This window comes from Pan paniscus, chromosome 2, assembly GCF_029289425.2.
Source record: "Pan paniscus chromosome 2, NHGRI_mPanPan1-v2.0_pri, whole genome shotgun sequence".
NCBI lineage: Eukaryota > Metazoa > Chordata > Mammalia > Primates > Hominidae > Pan > Pan paniscus.
The window spans coordinates 123,544,307-123,566,475 of record NC_085926.1 but is presented as its reverse complement, the minus strand read 5'-3'; the positions used below and the strand labels follow the sequence as shown (position 1 = coordinate 123,566,475).

Genomic DNA, 22,169 nt, shown 5'->3' with positions numbered 1-22,169 from the left:
GGAATTGTAAGTAGTTCAATATAAATTTTCTCTTCTTACAAAGCAACATACTCATTATAGAAAATACTGTAGAGTCAAAAGAAGAAACAAAAAATATGCATTGTCCTACCAACCAGAAACCACCACTGTTGATATATTAGTATACTCCCCATCCCAGGTTTTCTCTTTTTTCTTCTTAGTTTTTGTTTCTTTTGCCCTGTTGTTATTGGAAAATATGTTTGTATCTTTTTTCACTTTATATCAAAAATGTTTTCCAATCATATGCTATTTATAAATTTGCTTAGTATTTATATTCCTTTGAGGAGACAAATGTATTTTGGTTTACTTAACTATATCCCTGTGTTGAACATTGGATGAGTTAGGCTTAGCTATGAAATTTGGGTTAATTCTAGTGTTGGTAATCATAATTCTCAGTCAAATGAAACAGTTTGTTTCCAGTTTATACTACTTAATTATTTGCTTATTTTTAAGACAATATATTATATATTTTTTATTTTATATTTTTTCTCACTCTGTTGCCCAGGCGGGAGTGCAGTGGCACCATCATGGCTCACTGCAGCTCAACCTCCCAGGCTCATGCTATTCTCCTGCTTTAGCCCCCCAAGTAGCTAGGACTACAGGCACATGCCACCATGGCTGGCTAATTCCTTTTAGTTTTTGTAGAGATGGAGTCTGTCTGTGTTGCCCAGGCTTACTTAATTTTTTAAAAGTATGTCAAGTAACACAGCGCTAGATATTAGATGCTCAATAAATACTTGATTAATTAAGTACTAAATTTCATTTGTGGCCGGGCATGGTGGCTCACGCCTGTAATCCCAGCACTTTGGGATGCCGAGTCAGGCAGATCACCTGAGGTCAGGAGTTCAAGACCAGCCTGGCCAACATGGTGAAACTCCGTCTCTACCAAAAATACAAAAATTAGCCAGGCATGGTGGTGAGCACCTGTAGTCCCAGCTACCTGGGAGGCTGAGGCAGGATAATCACTTGAACCTGGGAGGTGGAGGTGGAGGTTGCAGTGAGCTGAGATTGCACCACTGCACTCCAGCATGGGCAATAGAGCAAGACTCTGTCTCAAAAAAAAAAAAAAAAAAAAGGATAATACATTTCCTACTCCTACCTTTCTGCTGTAGTAGTCTGAGCGTCCCTTATTATAGCACTCTATAACCAAGCTTCTGTGAAACCTAGATCAGCCACTGAAATCAAATGGAACATTTTCCATTATTGATTAGGCATAGAATCCACTTTGTTAAACTAGTCGAGGGTAACAAGAGACATTTGAATCATTAACCGAGAAGATGACAGGTCTCCAAATGTGACCACTGTCTTCACTGGGTCAGTTATTATTTATTCAGTAGAAGAGTCTTTCAGTTTAAGTTGTATGGGGCTTTTTAAAAATGATTTCGAAAAAGGACATGTATTTGCAATTCTTAAATTAGATCCGGGGGATTATTTTGATTGGTTAGACAATTGTTGCTGAGAGTAAGACTCGATCCCAAATTGAAACAAATCTTATTGTTTCACAGTCCCAGACTCCTCCTGTAGCTGTGCCTCTCTAAAGCCTAATTGCATATTTTTTAATCAGTAGGGGGACAAAGACAGCAAATCAGCTGTTAGGTTGGGAATATACTTCGTGATTCACAGACTTGTCCAAGAAGTAAATTCAGTCCTATTCAGGGTTGATTTCTTTTAAATAGTATCTGATATCAAGTTGCAAGTTGCTCTGTTGTAAAATACCCAATCATGGTGCTCATGCTAATGAGATATAAGTGGCTGTCTTGCAGGGTCTCTTAACAGGTTTAATTGCTTTTAGGCTTGTAGGCTCAAAACAAAATTGTTAAAATCCACATCTGCCGAACTTTCTAGATTATGAGCAAGTTTCAGCGAAAGTTTTCTCTTACTCCATCAGGAACGACAATCGAGTGGTTAGAACCAAAGATATCTTTATCAAACCACTATAAAAATGGAGCTGACCAGCCCTTTGCAACTGATCAGAGTAAGCCGGTGGCAGTCCCAGAAGAGCAGCCTGTTGCAGAATCTGGACTATTAGCGAGGGTAAGGTAATATAAAAATATGATTTTGATGTGAAAAATTAGGTATCACTGAAAAAGGGTCAGTTTTCTTTTCATTGTCAGCTCATGCACATCAACTTAACACCTGAGCAACACTCTTGAAGATTCTAAAACATTTTAAACTGCATTGTTTTTGAAGAGGTCTCTTATATTAAATTTGTTGAATTTTCCAGGTTAAATTATATGCCCTTTTAACTTTTAGTTTACTTTTGCTTGATAAAAATATATTTTAAAAATTGAAATTTATGTTTTTCTTTGTCTAGAAAATAACTTATGAGATTTGCACAATGTTTGTCTCTTATGTTTCTTAACCTATTATCTTAACATTATTTATTATTAAGTTTATAATCTTAAAAGTTGAGTCTTTTTCATAGTAAGCACTTTACCAAGCCAGTTGTTTCAAGTATTACCCTACTTAAAATAGCACATAATCTTAGGGTTTATATTTTTATAAACTATTATTCATTTCACATTTCTTAGAAGCTGAAGAGTGTTTTATTCTATTCATAATCTACCACTGTAACAAATCATATTGATATTTTTGCCTTTTGTGTTCACATCTGTTATTTTAAGCTATTTTTACTTGATAAGCATTTTCCTATGTTGTACTGGTCTGTATAATTAAAGGTTGAAATAGTCTATTGAGTTAATGTCCCTATTGTTGAATATCTAGATTGTTTGGAGGGTTTTTTTTTTAATTATAAATAACAGTTTATTATCTTGTTTCCAACTTTTTCTCCTTTTTTTTTTTTTTTTTGAGATGGAGTTTCGCTCTTATTGCCCAGGCTGGAGTGCAATGGTGCAATCTCAGCTCACCGCAACCTCCGCCTCCGGGGTTCCAGTGATTCTCCTGCCTCAACCTCCCTAGTAGCTGGGATTACAGGCATGCGCCACCATGCCCGGCTAATTTTGTATTTTTAGTAGAGATGGGGTTTCTCCATGTTGGTCAGGCTGGTCTCGAACTCTGGACCTCAGGTGATCTACCCACCTCAGCCTCCCAAAATGCTGGGATTACAGGTGTGAGCTACCGCACCCGGCCTTCTCCTATTTTTTTTCTTAGGTTATCTCTTTAAGTTATATTACCAAGTAGCATTACTGAGTCAAGAGTAATGCATAGTTTATGGTACTTTATATATTCGTAAATTACTTCTTTAAAGAAATATATGGCACAGGGACTTCCAAAGTTGGCAAAAGTTTTGGCTTGATAAGACAGGCATTGCAGGCAAGAGTTGGCAGGGGAGAAGAAAAAACAATAATGTATAAAATGCTTATTTCTGTGTAGCTGTTTGACTGGCTTATTTGTAGAAACAGCAGTTAGTAAGTATTTATTAAGCTTAGTATATGGCAAGTACAATGCTAAGAATTAGAGGAGAAGCAAAAATTAGAAGATACAGGTTTTTCACTGAAGAGACTTATAATCTGCTTGGAGTCACAACATATACACTAAAATGATGAGATGATAATATAAAGCAATATATTTTTTTCTTAATTGATACCATGTAGGCTATTGGGATAGGGGCATTCAGAGAAAGGAAGAAGACATATTGAGTCGGGTACATGAGAAATGCTTTGGGGAGAAAGTGGGATTGGAATTGGGCTTTGCAAGGAGACAGGATTTGAAGGGAGGAGGAAGAGAATGGGAATCTCAAGATGAAGGACTAACACTAGCAAGGATCCTAAGGCATGTGTGTTTATTGAAGAGAAAGCTTGCCTGGTAATTTTGAACCCAGGCTATGCCATTCACTGACATGTGAACCAATTAATTAACCACTCTTAGCTTCAACTTCCTCATCGGTAAGGTAGGGATAATACTACCTTGTAAGATCCTTATGAGGATAAAATGAATTTAGTAGAACATCTGGCTTATGGGAAGTGATCACAGTATTTTTGGATTTTACAACTCTGAATGGCACTATTCATGTTGTACTCTGTGGAATGAAGCTTCCAGGAGCACTGCTCCATAGAATGCAGTGTAAATTGTGCCTCCAAATAACATAAAAATAATGCAGAAGGGTTTAGTCTTAATGACAATAGCGTCATGATCATGGGTAAGAATGTACTATGTTTAAGAAGATTGGTACATGATACGACTTGGAATAAAATGTGAATAGAAGGATATGGAAGTAGACATGAAGGCAAATGAATAGATTATGTGCATTTCAAATGAAAAATCAATTGGATTTGTGACTGACTGGATATAGGTTTGGATCAAGTCAAGTCCCAAGTTTTTGACTCTCAGTGGTTAGATAAAATTGTATTGTCATTCACAAAGGAAAATTAGGAAGAAAGAGTCTTTTAAGAAAAAAGGTTTAGTATAATTATAAACATGTAAATTTTACAAGAGAGGAGGTTATGTGATTATAAATGTGTATAAAAAACAAGGGGCCGGGTGTGGTGGCTCATGCCTATAATCCCAGAACTTTGGGAGGCCAAGGCAAGTGGATCACTTGAGGTCAGGAATTTGAGACCAGCCTGGCCAACATGGCTAAACCTCATCTCTACTAAAAACACAAAAATTAGCCAGGTGTGGTGGTGTATGCCTGTAGTCCCAGCTACTTGGGAGGGTGAGGCAGGAGAATCACTTGAACCCAGGAGGTGGAGGTTGTAGTGAGCTAACACCACTGCACTCCAGCCCAGGCAACAGAACAAGACCCTGTTTCAAAAAGAAAAAAGCAATTAAGGGACTGGGCATGGTGGTGGGCACCTGTAATCCCAGCACTTTGAGAGGCCAAGGCGGGTGGATTGCTCGAGGTCAGGAGCTTGAGACCAGCCTGGCCAACATGGTGAAACTCCAACTATACTAAAAATACAAAAATGAGGTGGATGCAGTGGTGCATGCCTGTAATCCCAGCGACTCTGGAGGCTGGAGGAGACATTCTTCACTCTTTTTGAAAAATTCTATTTTCCCCCCAAAAAAGAAAAATAGTTCTTATGTGATATATATGGCAAAACTGCAATATGTTCAACATCAGCAATAATGGGGCTCTCTGAAGGAAATTTATACCATGGACAAATAGTTGTATTTCTGAAAGATTTTTGCCCATACTCAGATTCACTTAGGTCAAATACAAATGTCTTCAAGTCTGATATTTATTGTTTTGTTCTCAATGGATATGAATAGGTAGTTAAAATACTAGACTTTTGCTTTGTTTTCCATCAAGGAGCCTGAAGAAATAAATGCAGATGATGAGATAGAGGATACATGTGACCACAAAGAGGATGACCTGGGAGCTGTAGAAGAACAACGTAGTGTCATCCTACATCTCTTGTCACAGCTTAAGCTGGGCATGGATTTAACGAGAGTAAGTAATGGCATAAGCTGGCTATGGAGATTGTTAAGGGCTGTACCAGTAATTGTTCATGTTTATGTCAGGACTTTTTATTTATTTACTTTTTAAATTTAAATTTTAATTTTTTTTTGAGACGGAGTTTTGCTCTTGTTGCCCAGGCTGGAGTGCAATGGTGTGATCTCGGCTCACTGCAACCTCCACTTCCTGGGTTCAGGCGATTCTCTTGCCTCAGCCTCCTGGGTAGCTGGGATTACAGGCGCCCACCACCATGCCCAGCTAATTTTTTGTATTTTTGGTAGAGATGGGGTTTCACCATGTTGGCCAGGCGGGTCTCGAGCTCCTGACCTCGTGATCCTCCCACCTCGGCCTCCCAAAGAGCTGGGATTACAGGCGTGAGCCATTGCACCTGGCCGGTCTTTTTATTTTTTGTGATTTTTATTTTTTATGATTTTTTTTTTTAGTCTCCTGATCAGTATTTTTTATTTTCATAAAAAATGGCTTTCTTGGCCAGGCACAGTGGCTCATGCCTGTAATCAAGCTGGCCTTGAACTCCTGATCTCAAATGATCCACTCTCCTCGGGAGACCGAGGTGAAACCCGTCTCAGGAGGCTGAGACAGGTGGATCAATTGAGGTCAGAAGTTCAAGACCAACGTGGTGAAACCCCAACTCAGGAGGCTGAGGTGGGCAGATCACTTTAGGTCAGGAGTTCAAGACCAGCCTGGCCAACGTGGCAAAACCCTGTCTCAGGAGATGGCTGAGGTGGGCGGATCACTTGAGGTCAGGAGTTTGGGACCAGCCTGGCCAATGTGGTGAAACCCCGTCTCTACTAAAAATACAAAAATTAGCCGGGCATGGTGGCCTGTAGTCCAGCTACTTGGGAAGCTGAGGTGGGAGGATCACTTGATCCTGGGTGGTGGAGGTTGCAGTGAGCTGAGATTGTGCCACTGCGCTCCAGTCTGGGCAACAGAACGAGACTCCATCACTAAAAAAAAAGGCTTTCTGGCTTTCTTGTGCAGCAGGAAGTTGTCTGGCAAGTAATACCAATTGTCTTTGAGTTTCAGAACAAAATTAAAGAGTCCATTGGTATACTATACTGGAAAATGTAGAGAAAATTATGTAATCCTACAGAACTATGAAAGACATTGACACTTCCACTTACTTCCCACATGCAGATCATACATTTGGGGTATTATCTATAACAGGAGTCTGCAGACTTTTTCTGTAAAGGGCCAGATAGTAAATATTTGCAGCTATGTGGACATAGGTCTCTGTTGTAGCTATTCAACTCTGCCTTTGTAGTATAAAAGCAGCCATAGACAATATACTGGATGGGGCATGGCTGTATTCCAACAGAACTTCATTTACTAAAACAGGAGGCCAGATTTAACCCAAAGACTACAGTTTGCAGATTCCTGGCCAAAAGCTTTGCTTCTTTAAGTGTGATCTGAAGACCAGTAGCATCACCATCACCTGGAAACTTGTTAGGAATGCAGAATCTCAGGCCCCAGTCCCAGACTTAGTGGACCAGAATCTGCATTTTAATAAGATCCCTGATGATTCATATATACATTAAAGTTTGAGAAGCACTAATCTGTAGTTTTTAATTTCAGTCCAGTTTTCTCTGTTCCCAGTTTAACTAGTGTGCCTTAATTTGTCTTAACAATTAATCCATGACATTAATTTAAAAAGCCAATCAAGTTCAAAACCTATATATGTCAAATATTTATTACTGTAGGATTATTTACTTTGAATGACTGATGAAACAATTTTACATTAGTATGGAATTTCAAAATTGACTTTAGGAGGTAGATGTCAATTGGAGATTTTTTTGATGCCATTGAAGGTAGATTTAAAACATTGTTTCCAACGAACTGTTCATCTGAAAATATAACTTAAATAGAAAGCATAAGAAGCAGACATTGTAGGAATTAATAAAGAAACCCATAAAGCTTTCATTATTTATATAGCTTCAGTATTTCAACTGGGAATCATTTCTGATCTAGAAATATTTTCATATTAATGGTTCAGAAAAGACCTCATAGTTGTGAAATTGGTTAAAAATGAATAGTCTTCTGAAGAGGTTGTTTGGTATTAGTTAGCATGGTGTTTGCAGTCCCTGAGTAGATTTGCATTTATAAGGCACAAGAGCAGCATTGAGGTTTATGAGGCATAAGAGCATTTGAAAAAAGTGTGCTGTGATAGTAATCCACATGGTAGAAGTTCTCTCATGGCATGAATAAGTGCATATACTATACTTTCTCTACATTTGTACCTTGTTGATTAAAAAGTTGTATGTGGCTGGGTGTGGTGGCTCATGCCTGTAATCTCAGCACTTTAGGAGGCCAAGGCAGGTGGATTACATGAGCCCAAGAGTTCAAGACCAGCTAGCCAACATGGCAAAACCCTGTCTGTACCAAAAATTACAAAAATTAGCTGGGCATGGTGGTGCACGACTGCAGTCCCAGCTACCATGTGGCTGAGATACAAGAATTGCTTGAACCTGGGAAGTGGAGGTTGCAGTGAGCCAAGATTGTGCCACTGCCAGCCTGGTCAACGGAGTGAGACCCTGTCTCAAAAAAAAAAAAAAAAAAAAGAAAGTTGTATGTGTTACACATATATTACATTAACATTAACCAACCACAAATTAAGAACATCTATACAACATTTAATGGAATGATACTTTTCAGGCAATATTAAAGAGCCTGGTGGCTGGGTGCCATGGCTCACACCTAATTCCAACACTTTGGGAAGCTGAGGCGGGTGGATCACTTGAAGTCAGGAGTTGGAGACCAGCCTGGCCAACATGGTGAAACCCCGTCTCTACTAAAAACAAATTAGCCGAGCATGGTGGTGCACACCTATAATCTCAGCTGCTTGGGAGGTTGAGGCAGGAGAACCACTTGAACCCAGGAGGCAGAGGTTACAGTAAGCTGAGGTTGCGCCACTGCACTCTAGCCTGGGCGACAGAGCTAGATTCTGTCTCAAAAAAAATAAACAAATAAATAAAAATAAAGAGCCTGGTGACTAAACTGCAGTCACAGCTACCTCTTATCTAAAAATAACACTTAATTAACAAATATTTACTGGGCCCCTGTTATATTCCAGACACTGTGCTAGGTCTTGGGACAGGAACAAATAAGATAACCATGGTCCTAGCCTTCATGTTGTGAATAAGTAGTATGCATTTTCCTACTGTTCATTTTGTTTCTTTTTAAATAATATTATGAAATTATATAAACACAAAATTTTAGAAAACTAAAGAAAATCTATCATTTTACTACCCTAACATAACAGAGCTCTCACTTTTATCTTTCTTCACATTGTCATAGTTTATATGGAATTTTGTTTTACTTCCTTTTTTCAGTTAATTTTTGTGTGTATGAAATGTGTTAAACACACAGAAGACTGAATGGTATACATATAAACATTCAAAGAAAAAAGATAAAATGAATACCCATGTATCTACCTCTGACATTAAGTTGTAGAACACTGCCTGAACTTGGAATCTCTGAGTTCCCCTCTAATTTATAGTCCTCTACTTTTTCCTCCATAAAACAATTTACTTGACTTGTGTGTTAATTAACCCTCTACTTTTTGCTATAGTTTTACTGCTTTTTGGTACTCCATAATGATGTTTAGGAAAAAATGAATAGCTAACATAAGCTTAGCATAAGGAAAGGACTGTGTTGCCATTTGTAGAAAGCAGCTCCCAGAAAAAGACAAGTTAAACATTGGAGTCTCTGGCTTTAGCTTCTTATAAGTTGTTGAGAAAGTTTAGAAGAGCCCTTTCTTGTGAAATTATAAGGCAAAGTTGTGAGTCCTGTAAAATATACATCCCAGAGCATTTGGTGTGAGTCAGCTACAGGAGGAATGTGGGCTGGGGGGGAGTGAGCTGCTCAGTATTTTCAGTTTCAAAGCAAACTGTGACCTACCTCCAACTCTGAGGAATAGATTGAAGTCAGAAGGCTTCTTTCGGGGAAATGAGCATCTTCAGCCAATCCAGACAGCAGAACATGGAGAGGAGACTAAGAACTTCACCAGCAGATAGTCAACACAAGCCAAATACAGATACGCTTGGAATCAGTTTCACTAGGCTATTTTATCCTGAGGTTTGAAAAGATGATACAATGGCAGCATGAAGCATGTGGATGACAGTTTTCAGTACGTCTGTCTCTTGAGTCACATCACTCTAATCTGGACCAGTATTTCCTTTAGCATTCTCTTTGGCTAATCCATTTACTGTATCCGTTTCTTCTTTCTTGGTTGCCTCTCATTTTGTTGGAATATATCCTCCATTAATTTCTCAGAAAGATTTGTAAGAAGCAAATGTGAAAATGTGTGTCTGAAATGTCTGTGTTGCCCTCGTGTTTCATTGCTGGTTTAGATAGAATTTGTTACTTGTGGCCAGGTGCAGTGGCTCACGCCTGTAATCCCAGCACTTTGGGAGGCCAAAGCAGGCAGATCACTTGAGGCCAGGAGTTCGAGACCAGCCTGGCCAACATGGCGAAATCCCCTCTACTAAAAGTACAAAAATTAGCCAGGCATGGTGGCACATGCCTGTAATCCCAGCCATTCAGGAGGCTGAGGCGCAGGAATCACTTGAACCTGGGAGGTGGAGGTTGCAGTGAGCTGAGATGACGCCACTGCACTCCAGCCTGGGTGACAGAGCGAGACTCCATCTCAAAAAAAAAAAGATAATATCTCTGTGCTGCAGGGTTCTAATGAAAAGACTGAAGTCATTCTGATTCCTGATCTTTTGTTTGTGACTTGTTTTGTATGTTCTTCTCTCCAAAATTGTTTAGAATCTTCTCTTTATCATGTCTTGGTATTGTGACATTGATGTAGGTTTCTTTTATCCATTGTATCTGGGCACTTGGTGGGCCTTTTCAGTGTGACAACTCATGTTTTTGAGTTCTCTGAAATTTTCTTGAATTATTTCTTTGATGATTGTATTAGGGTTCCTAGAAGCACAGAAATAAGAGGATAGATATATATATAAAGGGGAGTTTATTAAGGAATATTGACTCATACAGTCACAAGGTAAGGTCTCATAATAGGCCATCTGCAAGCTGAGGAGCAGGGAATCCAGTCCGAGTCCCCAAACCTCAAAAGTAGGGAAGCCAGCAATGCAGCTTTCAGTCTGTGGTTGAAGGTCCAAGAGTCCAAAAGCGAAGAACTTGGAGTCCGATGTTCAAGGGCAGGAAGCATCCAGCAGGGGAGAAAGATGTAGGCCAGAAGACTCAGCAAGTCTAGTCCTTCCATGTTCCCCTGCCAGCTTTTATCCTCGCAGCTGATTAGATGGTGCCCACACAGATTGAGGGTAGGTCTGCCTCTCCCAATCCACTGACTCAAATGTTAATCCCCTTTGGCAACACCCTCACAGACGCACCCAAGAACAGTACTTTGCATCCTTCAGTCCAATCAAGTTGACACTCAATATTAACCATCACAATGATTTTTCTTTCTTCTATTTTGTTTGTTTGTTTTTTTGTTTGTTTGTTTGTTTTCTCTGAAATCCTTATTATATGGCCATTGAACTTCCTGGTCTGGTCTTTTATTTTTCTCTCATACTTTTCTTTTTCTCTCTTTGTCTGTCTTCTGTGTTATGGGAGATTTCCTCGCCTTTTATCTTTTAACTCTTCTTTTGACTTTTAATTATTGTCATGTTTTTAAATTTTCTGATTTTTTTAAAAAGCATTCTTGTATATATATAATATCTTCTTAATTCTCTGAAGATATTATTTTTTATTTTTGTTTTTTCCCCTCCTTTGAGGTTTCTGTTTCCTCCAAATCTGTTTCTTTATTTTGTTCTTTATATTCCTAGTTAGAGGTTTTCTCAGAAATCAGATCTTCTGCTCACGATTAAGTTTAGGGAAACTAAAATCTGATTTTAAGCTTTAACACGTAAGTGGCACCTATGTTTTTCATTGTCCCATAATCTGGATGGGCCATTTGTTGGGAAACTTGGTGTCAGTATCATTAGGTTTTTCTTCTAGGTTTAGTCAAATTTCCCAGAAGAAAAATTTTTTCATCTCATACTTGGTGAGTCCAAAAGGAGTTAAAAAGGAGAAGAAGGCTGCATGAGAGAGGGTGTTAATAGCTAACGTTTAGTTTATATGGAGTTATTAAATGCCCTTGTTATGTATCACTTGGTATCCACTCTCTTAGAATTCCTTGCTATTCTCCAGTCTAGAGAATAGACCACCTTGTTTATCCAGAGGCTAAACCTCTAGACTTTGAGGTCCAAGAGGGTAGTTACTAACAGTGTGGAGTTGGGGGTTTGAGTTAGGCATCTAATTGCTTTCCATACAGATTTTACTCAGTTATTTTTATTTTATCATTTCTGTGACTCCCCAGATCCAGAGGTACCTAGTGCGATCAGCTCCTGAGCCTTCTTAGGAATCTGTGCATATTGTAACCTACTGCCTAAGTTTCAGCTTTCTAGTTAGGAACTCTCAAAATTTTGTTGTTTTGTCTACTTTCCTGGTATCTCTGGGTTTGTCTTTATATGAAGTTAATTTAATTTCAGTGGAATTTCGACAGAAAGTGAAATTAAGATGCATGTGTTCAATTCACCAGCTGAACCTGCAACATCCACTGTCTTTTGTATTATTTGTATCATCTTCAAAACCGTCTTTTTAAATGACTATAATAGTCAATTAAATGAAAGTTCCCTACTTCAGTTAGCTAGAACCGTAGTTTAAAATGCAGGTTGTTCTAATTATTTTTTCACATTGCTTTTCCTTCATTCAATTATTTATTTCCTAAGGCTAGATTCTTGGAATGTAAGTACTAGGCTAAATGGGTAAGAACATCTTAGGGCTCTTGAAAAATATTGCCAGATTTTGCTTTCTCAGACGTTTAAACCATTTTGCAGTGCCTCTCCCAACTCTGCTTTAAGTAAAATATTTAATCTTTCTTACACTTACCTGGTTTTAAGTATAAAAAGTTCTCTTATTGGAAATAGTTCTCTTGTGCTTAAGATTAAATATATGTTGCAGTTTTTGCTTCGGTCTGTGATCTCTTTAGTCTGTTCTCAGGGAATGACATTTATTGACTTTTCTCATGTCTTGGTCATTCATCTACAATTTAATTTTAACATAGGAAAGGAGCAAAGGCATGGCTAACATTTACTTTGAGTTTTAACGCCATTTCCCTGGTGATACTTTTATCCAGTCTAGAAGTTTGAGGATTTTTTTGAAGTTTCTTCTGACTCTCTTGAATTTATGTTTAGTCTTGGGCAGATTTGCGTGTCCTTTTAAGAATGCTTTTTTGTTGTTGTTGTTAAGACAGAGTCTCACTCTGTTGCTCAGGTACAAGTGCAGTGGCGCAGTCATGGCTCATTGTAGCCTTGACCTCCCAGGCTCAAGTGATCCTCCCACCTCAGCCTCCTGAGCAGCTGGGACCACAGGCACAAGGCACCATGCCCAGCTAATTGTTGTATCTTTTGTAGAGACACGGTTCCACTATGTTGCCTCAGCTGGTTTCGAACTCCTGTGCTGAAACAATCCTCCCAAATTGGCCTCCCAAAGTGCTGTGATTATAGGCATGAGCCACTGCGCCTGGCCAAGAATGCTTATTTTTTAATGTGACTGAATACTTTTTCTTTGTGACTTTGTTTTTAATACCCATCTAGAATGAAATGTTTTCAGAGAGAGAATAGTTGTCTACAGATATGCTACACGTGGATTAAATTTCCCCTCTTTCATTGATTGTTGTTTTAGGTGGTGCTTCCTACATTTATCCTAGAGAAGCGTTCCTTGCTGGAAATGTATTCAGACTTTATGTCTCATCCAGACCTATTTATAGCCATCACTAATGGAGCCACAGCTGAGGACAGAATGATTCGCTTTGTTGAGTACTACCTTACCTCATTTCATGAAGGCCGTAAGGGAGCCATTGCTAAAAAACCATACAATCCTATCATTGGAGAAACATTTCACTGTTCCTGGAAGATGCCAAAAAGCGAGGTAGCATCCAGTGTTTTTAGCAGTTCTTCCACCCAGGGAGTCACAAATCATGCTCCTTTATCAGGGGAGTCTTTGACCCAGGTGGGATCAGACTGTTACACAGTCAGATTTGTTGCTGAGCAGGTTTCTCATCATCCTCCAGTCTCAGGATTTTATGCAGAATGTACAGAGAGGAAGATGTGTGTAAATGCGCATGTCTGGACTAAGAGCAAGTTCTTAGGCATGTCAATAGGCGTGACAATGGTTGGAGAAGGTAAGTAGAAAAATTATTTTATATATATATATATATATACACACATATATATATGTATTTTTTTTTCCAAGCAGGAATGAAAGTTTACTTTAAAAGGCTTTAGAACAGGAAAGAAAGGAAAGTTCGCTTGGAAGAAACCCAAGCAGGCACGTGAAGGTCAAGTGCCTGTTTTATAATTTTTAATATCAAACTACAATCTTAAATTTAGGAACCCCAGATAAATATTAACTCTAAGTTTAAAATATTATGTTACTTTTTCGCTCCAATTTCTAGAGTGTTCCAGAATGCTTCTTGGGGGGATGGGAGGAGTATATCTATAAACTAATGTAAATTCTTTTTTTAAATTATTTTGTTCTGATTTTAAATATTTCTTTTCGTTTGTTTTCTTTTCTTTTTTTTGAGATGGAGTCTCGCTCTGTCGTCCAGGCTGGAGTGCAATGGTGCTATCTCCGCTCACTGCAAACTCCACCTCCCAGGTTCAAGCGATTCTCCTGCCTCAGACTCACGAGTAGCTGGGATTACGGCGCCTGCCACCATGCCACCACATCCAGCTAATTTTTATATTGTTAGTAGAGATGGGGGGGTTTCACCATGTTGGTTAGGCTGGTCTCAAACTCCTGACCTCTGATGATCCACCCACCTTGGCCTCCCAAAGTGATGGGATTACAGGCATGAGCCACCGTGCCTGGCGATTTTAAATATTTCTTATCAAATATTTGGAAAACTAGAAAAGTACAGAGCAGAAAATAAAAGCTTCTGTAATGCCTGCATCCATATATATATAAATTTAATATTTTATACTTTTTCTGTGTGTGTATGTTCATACTTTTAGCCTTATAAAATTAGAATTAATAATATATATAGTTTTGAGTCCTGCTTTTTAAATTAAATATATTCATTTTATCATGTCATTGATAAAACATATTTTAATGACTGCATAATATTCTATGAAATAGATCTTCCATCTTGTATTTAAACATTTCCCTTTATTTGGACATTGAGGTTGGTCCCAAATTTTTATTATTATAAAAATCACAAAAAAATCTAGGTAAATCTTTTTTTTTAATTTAATTTAATTTTTTTTTTTTTTTTTTTTTTTTTTTTTTTTTTTTAGAAACAGGGTCTTGCTCTGTTGCCCAGGCTGAAGTGCAGTGGCATGGTCATAACTAACTGCAGCCTTGACCTACTCGGCTCAAGCCATCCTCCTGCCTCAGCCTCCCAAGTAGCTAGGACTACAGGCATGCACCACCATGCTAGGCTAATTTTTTTAATTTTTATTTTTAGAGACAGGGTCTCAATATGTTGCCCAGGCTGGTCATGAACTCCTGGGCTCAAGTGATCCTTTGGCCTCCACCTCCAGGCATTAGCCTGTAATCTCAGCACTTTAGGAGATGGAGGCCAGAGGTGCTATTCATAGAATATTTAGGTGCTATTCATAGAATATTTAAAAATATATACTGATAAAAGTTAATTCTACTTCATCAGAAGATTATGAAAAAATTATTTTTGGAAATGCAGTGTTTTTTGACCAAGAATATGAAACAAAAACAAAAATCTCCACAGAAATTATTGAAGAGTTAATGAAAATATAGTGATAGGAAAAAAACTACCACTTTTATGTTAAAGGAAAACTCTTATGCAAAGAACACTTTGCTCTGAATGTCATCTTACAGTGTAAGCATGGCATCATTAAGCCAATCTAATATTTTGAGATTGTGTTGTAGTCATTATGAAGAAAATATCCTCTTTTTCAGTTTTCCCCATTTTTAAGTTCTGTTGTAATATGTCTTACCAATTTCCAAATAATATTTCAAGTTAATTACAACTTTTATAACACTAGAAAGTACTCTCTCTCTCTCTTTTTTTTTTTTGTTTGTTGTGTGTGTGTGTGTGTGTGTGTGACACGGTCTAGCTGTGTCGCCCAGGTTGAAGTGCAGTGGGGCCATCTTGGCTCACTGCAATCTCTGCCTCCCAGGCTCAGGCCATCCTCCCACCCCAGCTTCCACAGTAGCTGGGATTACAGGCGTGCGCCACCATGCCCAACCAATTTTTGTATTTTTTGTAAAGATGAGATTTTTGCCATGTTGCCCAAGCTGGTCTCAAACTTATGAGCTCAAGTGATCCACCCACCTCAGCTTCCCAAAGTTCTGGGATTACAGTTGTGAGCTACTACACCCAGCTGAAATCATTCATATTTTATTAGTTAAAAAAAAAAGTTTGCTACCCTCTGTTATAAGCTCCATAACGTTAGCCTTAAGCACTTCATAGATCAACTTGCTTATTTTATAAGTGAAAAAAAACTGAAGTCTAGAGATGATGAGACATGTCTAAGGTCATAAATGTTAAGGAATAGACACATTTAGAACCATATTCTTTGACACTCTCCCAAAGGACAGTTAATCTTATCAGTTCATGTAACAGTAAGAATCTGGAAATGGTAGCCTCTCACACTGCAAGAAAGGAGGTACTTCAAGAAGTGAACAAAAGCCCAGCACAGTGGCTCACACCTGTAATCTCAACACTTTGGTGGGCCGAGGTGGAAGGATAGCTTGAACCCAGGAGTTTGAGACCAGACTGGGCAACATAATGAGACCCTATCTCTACAAAAATTAAAAAAAAAAATTAACTGGGCATGTTGGCTTGCTTCTATAATCTCAGGTACTTGGGAGACTGAGGTGGCAGGATCACTTGAGCTCAGGAAATTGAGGCAGCAGTGAGCCATGATCATGCCACTGTACTCCAGCCTGCATGACAGAGGAGAACCTTGTCTCAAATGTAAAATTTTTTAAAAAGAAATGGAGAAAAGCATTCATGTCTTAACCATGCTTTAATTATAAAGGAGGTATGTAAATAATTTTTTATTGTGCTGCTACATATTAATGGAATATATTGGAAATTTAATGGTTATTGATATCCTCAACAGAAAGTAAGTAAAAGTCAGGAATGGGGCTGGGCGTGGTGACTCACGCCTGTAATCCCAGCACTTTGGGAGCCTGAGGTGGGTGGATTAGCTGAGGTCAGGAGTTCGAGACCAGCCTGGCCAACATGGTGAAACCCCGTCTCTACTAAAAATACAAAGAAAGTAGCCAGGCATAGTAGCAGGCACCTGTAATCCCAACTACTTGGGAGGCTGAGGCAGGAGAATCGCTTGAACCCGGGAGGCAGAAGTTACAGTGAGCTGAGGTCGTGCCATTGCACTCCAGCCTGGGCATCAAGAGTGAAACTCCATCTCAAAAAAAAAAAAGACTTAAAATATATACAAGTATGTTGTCTGTCATCTGACAGCTCTCATTATGTATAAATATAGCCAGAACCATGTTTTTTGGGAAATGGCTCAATAAACCTTAATTTATTGTTGCACTTTGTGAAGACTATTAAGAGCAATACAAAAAAAAAAAGTTGATGTTGCTTTGTGTAGGCTACTTTAGAATCTCATTTTGTCTATTTGCTTATCCTAAAAATTAACTATATTAAAATATTTATCATACACTTGCCCTTATTTGTGAACATTGAGAACTGAGTGCTTAACGAGCATTTATTAAGAGGGAGATGCCATAAAAATTTGGACTAGTAGTATATATCCACTTCAATATGTGGTCTGTTGATGACACAGGTAATGAGTTTAGAAGGTTAGTAATGTAGCTCAAGTATCCTTAGTATCCCTTAATTATCTAGTATACAGTGATTATTTATTAATATAGTCCCCTTTTTATAAAACCTTTTAAACCATCTTTAATTAGCATCACTTAATATGGAACAAGCTCTTTCTCCATTAGAATAATATTTGTTTGAAAACCACCACTATTATCTCTTCTAGCTTCACCATAAATATTTTATAATTTGGCAAACAAAATTATTATGACCATAGTTTTTATAATCAAACAACATTTTTTCTTTCTTAATATACATAGAATAGAATGAAGAACAATTTTTTCCCATTATACTGTCTTAGATGAATGTCTATGACTTTATAACATTGAATATCTAGTTATTCCCAAACTGTTAAAAAGTTATTCATACTAATGATAAAATTTTAGCATACCATTGTCTTAAACTCTGACTGAAGGCCTTTTTTAAAAAATTATTTTTAGGGGCCGGGCACAGTGGCTCACGCCTGTAATCCCAGCATTTTGGGAGGCCGAAGCAGGTGGATCGCCTCAGGTCAGGAGTTCGAGACCAGCCTGGCCAACATGGTGAAACCCCGTCTCCATTAAAAATACAAAAAAATTAGCTAGGTATGGTGGCGGGCACCTGTAATTCCAGCTACTTGGGAGGCTGAGGCAGGAGAATCGTTTGACCCAGGAGTCGGAGGTTGCAGTGAGCCAAGATCATGCCACTGCACTCCAGCCTGGGCAACAAGCACAAAACTCCGTCTCAAAAAAAAAATTATTTTTAGGAGCATTAGAGAAAACCCTTGAAATGTTTCCACTGTAACATTTACTGGGCTCATGAACCTCAAATTGATGGAAAGGTCATGTCATAGTGAAAGTAAACCTGATTCACTATTGCCTGGTAATGTCAGATATAGTTATAAATGGAGTCAGTTTCATTGAAAGTTAAATGAAGGTTAGGAAAAATAATGATGCTTATTTACTAGACAAGAAAAAAATTAATATGGATTTTTTCATTAGCTGTTTCTTTAAAAAGATGTTAACCACCCTCATGTTTTCACATTCAGGTATCCTTAGTCTGTTGGAGCATGGAGAAGAGTACACATTTTCTCTACCTTGTGCATATGCTCGGTCAATTTTGACTGTTCCTTGGGTAGAACTGGGTGGCAAAGTCAGTGTCAACTGTGCAAAAACTGGATATTCAGCCAGCATCACTTTTCATACCAAGCCATTTTATGGTGGCAAACTGCATCGGTAAGAACATTTTAATGATTATCTAGTTCTTATTCTTCCACTTTGATTTTGTATTACAACTCCTTATTCTTTTTCTGCTCTGTTTTATGTGAAGTTGGATTTGTATTAATGTTTATTTCTTATTTAAAATATTTCATCTTTTAAGGCATTCTGAAAATCATGCTCTATTTTTAAAAGTAGTAACATTAAGATATCTACTCTTAAAAATTTTCCTGATGAAGTAACTAGTGAGCTTTACAGTAGAATTTCTAACAAGTGAACATGCAGTCTCTGGCCCAATTCTGCCTTTAAGGGATACAGATTTGGATCTGGACCTCAGTGAAGGCAGCTATAGCTATAAGTTAGGGTGGAAATATATCTAATCATGAAGAATGGTTCAAGAAGCACAATGATTAAAGCCAGTGTATGTGCTTCATTAGATGCTTAGGTGGAAGCAACTTGCAGTATAAATTTCCAGATCCAGCACTTCTTATTGTCAATGATATTGATGTATTTTTTTTTTTTTGTCATTTGTTTTTTTGAGACAGAGTCTCACTCTGTCGCCTAGGCTGGAGTGCAGTGGCACAATCTTGGCTCCTTGCAGCCGCCTCCTGGGTTCAAGCGATTTTTGTGCCTCAGCCTCCCAAGTAGCTGTGATTACAGGCATGTGCCACCATGCCTGGCTGCTTTTTGTATTTTTAGTTGAGATGGGCTTTCACCATGTTGGCCAGGCTGGTCTCAAACTCCTGGCCTTAAGTGATCTGCCTGCCTCAACCTCCCAAAGTGCTGGGAGCCACCACACCTGGCTAATATTGATGTATTTCTTAGTCACATGTGATTTTTTAGTCATGGGTGGATCACCTGAGGTCAGGATTTCGAGACCAGCCTAGCCAACATGGCGAGACTCCGTCTCTACTAAAAATACAAAATTAGCTGAGTATGGTGGCGCATGCCTGTAATCCCAGCTATTCAGGAGGCAAGGCTGGAGGATCACTTGAACCCAGTAGGCAGAGGTTGCAGTGAGCTGAGGTTGCACCACTGCTCTCCAGCCGGGGTGACAAGAGTGAAACTCCGTCTCAAAAAAAAAAGAAAAATTGGCCGAGTGTGGTGGAAGGTGCCTGTAATGCCACAGGAGGCTGAGGCAGGAGAATTGCTTGAACCTGGGAGGCAGAGGTTGCAATGAGCCGTGATTGTGCCACTGTGCTCCAGCGTGGGTGACAGAACAGGACTCTGTCTCAAAAAAAAAAAAAAAAAAAACACACACACAAAAAAAAAACGAAATAGACTTTCCTATTCTTTTTTTTTTTTTTTTTTTTTTAAGAGACAGGATCTCCCTATGTTGCCCAGGCTGGTTTTGTACTCCTGGGCTCAAGCAATCTTTGGCTTCCCAAAGTGCCAAGATTACAGGCATGAGCCGCCACGCTCAGCCAACTTTCTTATTCTTGACACCTTTTCTTCTTTGTGCTTACAAATTATTGTAACTAAGGTCTTCTTCATGTCTTTATTTAATGCCCATGCCTCCTTCCTCAGACATAGCCTAGTTTTTTTAACTGCTCTCTGCAGTTGGGACAGACACATTATCTGCTGTCTGCATTTGTTATAAATATATTATATTCTACCTGTCTTCCCTTACTCCCTTAGTTTCCACATCTATCTCTCATGCAGCCAAGTGAGCCTGCTTAACTATTCCCCATTCTCATGTCCACCTTCTGTTCCCATTTTCCACACTCACTTTAGGATGCCTATATATATAGTGTGTGGTGTAATATCATAAAGATTTTAGGATATGTAGATTACACAGACACACACACACACACACATACATATATATACATATATCTATATACTTTACTGCATACTAGAGATACAGAGAAATAAAAATAAAGACTATCTTTGCCTACAAGAAGCTTTCAGTCTGAGATTATAATCCAGGATACTATTTTTGGAAAGCATTTGTAAGGCTTTTAGGAAAAACTCATATGTAATAGTTAAAGATAAAGTCTGTCATAATACCATAAAGATGGGTAAGGACAATGGTACTGTGAAGATAGGATTAGATGGTTACTGTAGCTAAAAAATCAATTTTTAGTTCTGATTCGTCTGTTAAAGCAAATAAAGAAACATGATGCTCAACATACTTCCCAAAGTCTGATGAAGGAAGCATATCACTTTTTCGAGATAGACAAACTGTTTTCCTGGCACTAAATTCTAAAGGGATTTGTTGCATGTGTCCTTACATAGTGATATCGAGTAACATAACAGACAGTGTCTTCTTCAGTAGCTCTCCATAAAATGTAATTATGCTTCATGTGAATTTTTTATATATACCATGAAACCCAAAGCTAACTTTCAGTCAGTAAAATATTTTCTATTTGAAGCTAAGTTAACATAACCAGTGGTTTTCTGGTATCTCAGGGAGCTCTTAGAGACAGGATCTAGAAAATCTAAAAGGCTGATTTGTCAAGTTTTTAAAAAGCAAGAAAGCATATGTTTTATTATTTATCAATTATTCTTACTTTAGAGATGAATGGGACAAGAATGTAAGATTTAGCTCTTTGCTAACTATCTTAAGGGCAGCATATTCTGTATTCTATGTCATTTATTGATACAAGATGTACATAGTTGAGATATTGTAGATTTGGTCAAGAAACCTTTTTTTTCTTTGAAAATAAAATTTTAATTGCATTCTCACCCGCATATAGGGCCATCTCATCTCCATAAGCCTGAGTTGTGGAGAGAGGCAAAGTTTTTATCAAGGAGAAAATTCTGATCTGCTCAAATCCTAGGCAAGTGCTTTGTTGAAATCTTAGATTTCTGTGTTAGAAATATTTTTTAACTTTAAGACAGCCTTTCAGTTGCCTCAGTCATAAAGGATCCAGAATTTGACTTGGATTTGGAGAACTTGCCTGATGGTTAAGATATTAGCACCTAGATAGCAACCACAAGAAGCCGGTACCTTAGCCTGTTAAAGGGAATTATTTAATATCTTATTTTTGAATATTTAACTTTGGTTTTGGCAACATTTATATAACTGTTTTTTATAGGATATAATTAACCATTTGGTAAAATTGCTTCTTAAAACCATTCTTGGCCAGGTGCAGTAGCTCACGCCTGTAATCCCAACAGTTTGGGAAGCTGAGGCAGGAGGATCACTTGAGGTCAAGAGTTTGAGACTAGCCTGGTCAACATGGTGAAACCCCGTCTTTACTAAAAATACAAAAAATAGCTGGGCATGGTGGTGCATGCCTGTAATCCCAGCTACTTGGGAGGCTGAGGCAGGAGACTTGCTTGAGCCTGGGAGGCAGAGATTGCAGTGAGCCAAGATGGCACCATTGCAAGAGTGAAGCTCTGTCTCAAAAAAAAAAAAAAAAAATCTTGGTTCATAAGGATGCTCATCAAAAGCAATGGTTAGATGATTAGTACAATTTATTTGAAGTGTTTTCATCATCTCAGTCAATGATAGTCCCAGATAAATTAATAACTCAGTTATTGTCAAATGAGAGATAACAAAGTGGTTATTTTTATTTTTTTTAATTTTATTTTTGAGATAGAGTCTCACTCTGTCGCCCAGGCTGGAGTGCAGTGGTGCGATCTCAGCTCACTGCAACCTCCGCCTCCCAGGTTCAAGCTATTCTTCTGCCCCAGCCTCCCAAGTAGCTGGGATTACAGGCACGTGCCACGATGCCCGGCTATTTTTGTATTTTTAGTAGAGACGAGGTTTCGCCATGTTGGCCAGGCTGGT

The 22,169-nt window shown here is 38.4% G+C and overlaps 1 protein-coding gene across 1 annotated transcript in view; it reads left to right on the top strand.

The window, feature by feature from the left end:
* The window catches only part of OSBPL11 (oxysterol binding protein like 11), a 69,762-nt gene that overhangs the window by 29,784 nt on the left and 17,809 nt on the right, over positions 1-22,169 (top strand). Inside the window, exons 8-11 of the mRNA XM_063602553.1 lie at positions 1,907-2,052; positions 5,231-5,371; positions 13,085-13,583; positions 18,262-18,448. Of these exons, the coding sequence (XP_063458623.1) occupies positions 1,907-2,052; positions 5,231-5,371; positions 13,085-13,583; positions 18,262-18,448 (973 nt within the window). The remainder of the gene's footprint in view (positions 1-1,906; positions 2,053-5,230; positions 5,372-13,084; positions 13,584-18,261; positions 18,449-22,169) is intronic.